The sequence below is a fragment of the Oxyura jamaicensis genome, chromosome 13 (assembly GCF_011077185.1).
Source record: "Oxyura jamaicensis isolate SHBP4307 breed ruddy duck chromosome 13, BPBGC_Ojam_1.0, whole genome shotgun sequence".
Taxonomy (NCBI): domain Eukaryota; kingdom Metazoa; phylum Chordata; class Aves; order Anseriformes; family Anatidae; genus Oxyura; species Oxyura jamaicensis.
The window spans coordinates 7,841,059-7,848,228 of NC_048905.1; the positions used below are offsets into that span (position 1 = coordinate 7,841,059).

At 61.7% G+C, this 7,170-nt stretch overlaps 1 protein-coding gene across 1 annotated transcript in view; it reads left to right on the plus strand.

Moving 5' to 3' along the window:
- The first annotated feature begins 292 nt into the window (after window positions 1-292).
- LOC118173806 overlaps window positions 293-7,170 on the plus strand; it is a 20,565-nt gene continuing 13,687 nt past the window's right edge. Inside the window, exons 1-3 of the mRNA XM_035338686.1 lie at window positions 293-549; window positions 653-765; window positions 1,403-3,853. Of these exons, the coding sequence (XP_035194577.1) occupies window positions 333-549; window positions 653-765; window positions 1,403-2,116 (1,044 nt within the window). The 5' untranslated portion in view covers window positions 293-332 and the 3' untranslated portion in view covers window positions 2,117-3,853. The remainder of the gene's footprint in view (window positions 550-652; window positions 766-1,402; window positions 3,854-7,170) is intronic.

Here is a 7,170-nt window from a genome sequence, read left to right on the forward strand (position 1 = left end):
GGAGGCTGCGAGCCCTCGGGATGGCCAGGGAGAGGCTGCTGGTCTCCGCAGCCTGCCTCGGCGGTGTGCTCCTGATTTATGCCAGTGCGTGCAGGAGCTGATTGGGAGCGGGAGGTGCTTGGTTTCACTCTGCTTCAGGCCCTAAATTTTGTCGCTGCTCACGTCTCAGACGGCACACAATGGGAGTGGGACCGGCTGCCCTGGGCTGGAGCCCCCCGCTCCCTCTGGTGCCAGAGGGGGAGATGCTTGGAGTCGGGGGCAAGGGAGGTCCTGCCTCCCTGCAGGGCTGCTGTGCACAGAGGACAGGACCGTGCCGGGTGTCTTTTGGGAGGATGATGGAGCAGCCTGGGGGCACGGATGGGTCCTCTGTTGCGGGATGGAAAGTGGTGACGGCTCTGAGCTGTGCCCAGAGCAACAAGAGGGTGCAGATGGTGTCTCTGGTGCATCCTCCTCCTCCTCCTTTCTCCTCCCATTGGACGTTTGCATTTCTGGCTCAGGGCTGTCTGCCTGCTGAGGGGAAATCCTCCCCTGGAGTTGGGACCCTCTCTGAGGTTTGTGGTGTGCTCTGGGAGGGAAGCAGGGTCCCTGCGGAGGCAGGGTCTGCACATCTCCGCAGTGTTCACCCCTCCGTATGGGCTGAGCATTGTGGCGTCCGTTTTTAGAAAGCACGAGGGTGGATCTGCTGCTGCCAGCTCAGGACCGGTGTGGAGCTGGGACCTCTTGTCCTCCTCCAAGCACTTGGTGGGCAAACATGCTCGGCCATGCTGCTGGCGAGCCTTTTCTGTGCAAGGGGAGGGTGGGGTGAATGTGGCAGTGGGGTGCAGAAGGGCAACAGGCAGCTCCCGTGCTCCGGTCTCCTTCTGTTTCTGCTGGCATTGTGCTGCTTTCCTGCCCGCTCTGTTCTCTCTGTCCCCCATGTGTCATGCGGAGGTGGGTGGTGGGAGTCACTGAAACTGGAAGCCTCAAAGCTGTGGTCCCTTAAGTCGCGCATGGCCGTGTCCCAGCCCCTCCTGCCTCCGTTTCTGCCAGCAGCAGCGCGGTGATGGCCGACCTTCCTCCCCAGCCTCCCCTGCCGTGCAGACCCCTGCTCTGTGCAGCCCGAAGGGGGGCCCTTCAGGAACCGAGTGTTCCAGGGGCTGCTCCTCCACGCTGTGCCGGCTCGCTAATGAGCGCTGCGGAGCTCACCAGGAGAGCGCCGAGTCGGGGGCTCCACGGAGGTGCCCCTGGCAGGGGGCTTTGAAAGACCCCGAGGCTGCTTGAGCCCCTGCTGCCTCCTCCCGCTGCTGGCCACGAGCAACCAGCGGCGCTTTGGGTGCGTTTGCAGGTGCCCACCCCTGGTGCTAACACACAGGAGGTGCTTGGTGGGGGGCACCAGCCCCTTTGATCTGTGCTGCTGCTGTTGGAGGGGGGGGAATATGGGGTTCCCTTTTCTGGGGGTGAGGCTGTTCCCTGCCCAGAGCCTTTTCCCTGCCAGCCAGGAGCGGAACAGGTGTTGCTGCAGCAAGGGGAAAGTTGGAGGGGTGAAGCACGGCCATTTCCCCTCTGGGAGCCACCTCTTGTGGCGGGGTCATTGGGCTGTTTTCTGCAGGGACCCTGCTGGCTGGCACCAGGGACCCTGCTTTCCAAGGTGAGGGGCGTTACGGATGAGCCCTCTGTGTTCCCCAGCCCCGTGGCAGGGGAGGGCACACACCCGCTTTTTGGTCGGTGGGTCACCTTTAATCCTGCCGGTCAAGGCCGTCCTAGAGACCCATCTGTCACCCTGCTTCTCACGACAGCTCGTGGGAGCGGAGCAGCTGAACTCTCCCTGCTGGCCCCGAGGGAGACGAGAGGACAAGGGCAGGATTTTTTTCCTGGTGCCAGGGCTGTGCTGTGCCATCCCTACAGCAGCACCGGCTTGGGGAGCTCCAAAGGTTGGGGTGCCCGAAGGCGTCCGGGTGCCGTTCTGTGTCCTCGATGTGGGTCGCGCCCGTGCTGTGGCCCTGCGGGACGCGGTGAGGATGGGGAGCAGAGGGGCACTGGGGTCGAGATGCTGGAACAAACCCCAGGGCCGTTCTACTCTGCCTGCATGGAGATCTCGCGTCCTGTGCCTGGGTGGCGTGGGTCTGCTGTGATGTGAGGGGATCGGGCACCTTGCTCCCCAGCAGAGGTGGAAGGGTCCCCATGTAGGAGCAGGAGCTGCGATGCCCTCCAGGGGCTCAGGTCCCAGCCTTGCCAAGTCCCGTGCTGGAGGACCAGGTGCTGCTGTTCCCCTCCCGGGCTGCCTTTGCACTGTGCTGCCGCACACCAGTGCCAGGCCGGCTGCGGCCCCGTGCCGGGCACTGCGCTGTGCCGGGGAGCAGCCCCAGCGCCTGGAGGACACCCCGGGCTTTCTGGGCCCTCGTTCCCACGTGGCTCTGCCAGCAGATGTGGCCTTGGAGATGGCTCTGAGCGCCGATCCCCGTCCCTCCATCCTGAGCTCCCCAGTGCACGGGTGCCCCAGAGGGAGGAGCGGCTCCGGGGTCACAGCCTGTGCCTGCCCCGCACCGTGCTGGGGCTGCGGCTGCTCGTGGATGGAGCTTGGGCAGGATGAGGCCAACGTTTTTGCTGGGTGCAGTGGAGCCCCACATGCGCTCCCTGCCCTGGTCCCTGCCCCAGGAGTTGGAGGCTGGGGGGGGCTATGTGCAGGGCTCAGCACAGCCTCAGTAGTCCCCCACCGGGGGCCTGGCTTTGCTTAGGTTTGGGAAGAAATCCCCCCAAGGGCAGGAGGAGAAGGAGGCTTCGATTTTTGTCAGCAAAAAAAATCGCCCATGAGAAAGACAGCGCTGTGGTCTAAATTAAGTTTAATGATTTTAACAAATCTCCGTGACCCCTCAAGCCCCCCAGCCACCATCGGGCGAGCTTTGGCCTGGGGTGTGCAAGGGCAGCAAACAGCCACAGGGATGGGGTGCGGGCCGAGGAGGGCCTGGGGTGGAGAGGGTGCTGAGTTCCTGTGCCTTGGGGGCTGAGACTGCCCCAGACTCAGTTTGCTGGTGAAAACAGCCTCCCCCCGCTGCAGGGCCGGGTTGGTGCCTGGCTTTCCTGGCTCCCGCTTTGGCCCAGGCAGCGGCCGCGTCCCCGGCGTGCGGGTGCTGGTGCCGGCGTGGGGCACGGGCAGCGGTGGGGCTGTGCCATGGCTGGGGCTCGTGCCGTGGGGCTGTGCTCCAGCCAGGGAGAGGTGGTATTTGGAACAAGGGCTGCGACTCATAGGAAATCACGTGGCTCGGAGACCTGGGGCTTTACGGGAAGAGAGATTAGAGAGGAGAGGGGGCGAGCGCGCAGGGGCTGGTGCCTGGGGCTGCAGCCCACAGCGGGAAGCTGGCTCGCGCGCTCCTTGCTTGCACGCAGCTCTGCCACGGCTGGGGGAGCTCGGTGGGTGCTGAGCGTGGCGAGGCCCTGGGGGCTCAGCCCCGCTCCGTGCCCACCCTGAGCCCCGCTGCCGGCCGGCAGCAGTAGGCAGCTCAGCTTGCGCGGGGAGACGGCACGGGGCAGGTGGGCAGCAAGCCCTCCCTCCCCAAAGCAGATGGTCCCTCCGAAGCGAGCTGCCCCTTCCACATCGATTACCCGGGCTGGATGGTTAACGATTGCTTTCCAGGGTTAATTAAACTCTCCTCGTCAGGGCTGCTGCACCGTGGGGGAGGAGCGTTCCCTACCTGCGCTCGAGCTGCCTCCGACTGCAGCCCTTGGGAGGGAGCGAGCCTGTGGCTGGAGCCGGGATTTGCTTCCAGGCCAGCACTCGCCCTCAATATAAATCCAGGAGCATGGCAGTTGTGCGGGGAGGATCTCTGCGATGGTCGGCTCTTCTCTCTAGGGCATCTGAAGCACGGCGTTTGTCAAGGTCAGCTGTGGAACCGAGAGTTAACCAGCTCACCGCGGCCTTGGATGCCGGAGAAGAGGCTGGCGGGTGTCTTCTCCCCCGTCTGTTGTTATTTTTTTTTGAAACCAGCCTGGTCCCTCCTCCCGCTACCTTGTTCCTTTAGGTCTAGGCTGCAAACACGTCTCTATTTCCAATTATTTTTAAAGCCGTCAAATATTTGGCAGCTGGACAGTCATTGTAAAGTAGCGTGTTTTGCAGAGCGGGTCACCAGCCATGCAATTGTTCAGAGTTTCTGATTCTTGCATATATAAATACGCCCTTTCATCAGGAGCTCTCAGTCGAAACTGCCATCTTTTGCCTCATTGTCAACATCGGCGAGGTTACGCATCGTTTGCTGACTCACAGCCTCCTGCTCTAATTACTCGGCTAAACTCCCTCTGCGGAGCTGGAGGCCAGTCCAAGCCCCTCGCTTTCCCTCACCCTGACCCAGTGGTCGGTGAGCCCTGCCTGCGGGGCTGTGTCCCCGTCCCGGTGCTCGCCACGACCCCCCTGCCCCATCCTTGCCCGCCGGGCTGGCGGAGTGGCCGCAGGGAGCTGGCGGGCGTCCCCACAACGGTGCTGCTTGGAGCGCTGAGCGCAGCCGAAAGCTTCTGCTGCTGCCACCGTTGCCACTGCCTGCTCGTGCCCAGGGGGCTCGGGGAATCCTCTGTGGTTCTTGTGCTGCTGGGGTCTTGTGCCCCTGCCAGGGATTGGGGCTGGCCAGCACGGCAAGAGCGCTGCCCTGCCGGGAGAGCAAACAGCATTGCCCCAGCCCATTGCCCAGGCACTGTGCACAAAGCAGGGTGCCCTGTCCCTTTTCCAGGCGTCTCCCACCAAGGGGCGCTGGCTCCGGTGCTGCCGGGACCCTGGTGAGGTGATCGTTGGCACCGGGACCCCCAGGGTCAGCGGGAGTCTCCTCTCCTCCCTCTGCGGCAGCACCAACTCAGACAAGCTGTGCACTAAACCTGTTAGCTTATCCTCTTTTATCCCAGTCTGATATGATCATCCGCACTGTAAGCTTTCATCCAGGCCCAGCGTGATTTCCAGCGTTGGAGTGATTTGAACAGACGCCGCAATTACTGCAGGCTTGGTCTCACCCCACTCCTCCGCACCGGCTTGGGCTCCTCCGGAGGGCTCCTGTCCCCACGTAGGTGCCCAGAAGCAAAGCTGCAGAGGATGGCACAGGCTCTGGTGTTAATTATTTGCATTCTTTCTTAACTACCCCTCATCCCGTGCTTGCTGGCCTGGTGGTGTGCCAGCAGTGCCAACGGGAAGCGCTCCCCGCGCGCGGTGCTGATGCAGACCTCACTTCTGGGGGCTCGTGCCTGCCTCTTCCCGAGGGGGACCCCAGCCTGCACCCCGCACCTGCTCCCCCGTCCCAGCAAGCCCAGCCAGATTTCTGCAGGGCCCGATCTGGATTTAACGCGCTGTTTTTATCTTCCCATGTGTTCGGTGGTAATATTGTGGTGGAAACAATGCCCCTGCAAATCCAGCTTGCTCGCAGAGGTGAAACCTAGCCTCGTAATCCAGTGGTAACGAGAGCGCGCCAAGCCCAGTAACGCAGCCGTGCTTGCTTTGGAAGAGCAGATATTTTATTTATTTATATACATATATATAAAAACATATATGTGTTTGCACAGGCTTCTGTCTGTCACAGAATGGTACAACCACGCATCTTATCTTGTAAAGCCATATTTTGGCCCTTTTTTCAAAAGAAAGTGAATTTTAAGCACAGGAGACAGTGATGGTTTCTTTGGAGCTGTTACGATCTGCCATGTACAATAAATCCGTCTTAGTTTGTGGATTATTGGCCCAATAGACCGTAACAGCTCTGTCAGCCCCTCCTGGCATGCTGTGTCCAGCGAGCTCAATGTTATGTGGGTTTTCCTTTTTTTTTTTTTTTTTAACAGAAATTTCCTAAGGATTTTTCCATGCCGTGTGCATGTACAGCAGCTGATATGGAAATCACAGGAGCTCAGTTGTGTGCCCATTTTTTTCTTTTTCTTTTTTTTTTTTTTTTTTACTATTTCCCCTCTGAAAATACCCAAAGGCACAAATCTACATGACGGAGTCCAAGCCCCCCATGTTAAAGCATAAAGGCAGAGCTGTCACTCTTACGCAGAGCGGCAGGATGGCACGGAGCTGTGTTTGAAGAGCAGGTCGGTGGTTTTGGGGATGGTTTTGCTGGTTTGGAGCAGGGCTTCCCCTGGGCTGCCCCTGTTCCATTCCTGCTGGCCGCTTGTTCCTCGGTCCTGCGTGTTCCACGCAAACCTGAAAAAATGATTTTGCAAAGCAGCCCTGCTGGGATGGGGCGTGATGCTGCATGCTCCTGTCTCCTCCAGCTGGAATTTCAGAGGGGGATTGGGAAAGGGGGAGCTGTGAGGCGTGGGGCACAGGCACAGGGTGCCAGCGTGGGGACAGGGTGCCGGCACGGGGCTCAGGTGGGTGCTGGTGGGGGCAGGAGCCTGTCCCCTGCCCTCTGCCACCATCTGGCCTACATCCTGCCCTTTACCTGGGCTGTTCCTTTCCTCCATCTCGCTGAGGCACCCATCACCCTGTCCCTCCCTCCGCTCGCCATGGGTGCCCTGGGGGTGCTGGTGGCCAAGGCACCAGGGGCAGTGAGTGGTGCTGAGCCTGGGGTCCCCTTTGTGCCCGCCATGGCACCGAGGGCACCCATGGCACTTGACCCGGGTCCCTTCTCACTCTTTGTGACGGTGCCTGGGGTCAGCAGGGCCAGACTGAGGGATGGGGACAGCAGGGACAAGGCCCATGGCATGCAGGGTGCAGCTCCCGGCTGCTCTGCGGAGCAGGAGCTGGGGGTCCCTGGGGCTGGTGGCATCCCTAGGGGCCTGTGGCGGGGGGATTAGTGCTGGGGCAGCTGGTGGGGGGAGACACATCCCTCTTTGTCCTCAAGGCTGAGTGCCGTGCGGGAGCGCTCAGGGCTGGGACAGAGGTTTTGGGGGGCTCGGGGCACGCTGAATGCTCTGGGCTGTCAGCCGTTGGCATGGCCCACGCTGCGCTGGGGCTGGCTCGTGCCGGCGGTGCCATGGGGCCTGCCTGGTGGCGCCTTTAAGGCCCCCAGCCCCTGTGCTGGGGGAGCTGCTTGGGTCGGAGCAGCTCTGTAAGCCCATTAAGAGCTCAGCGAGCCTTACGCCTCGGGGGTCTTGCAGCGGGGACTTGCACTAGTCCAACGTAAACCGCTCCAGCTGCAGTGGGGCCGCCTGCCGCGAGGGCACAGGGATGGGGCTGTGCGGGGATGGGGCTGTGTGGGGATGGGGCTGTGCGGGGATGGGGCTGTG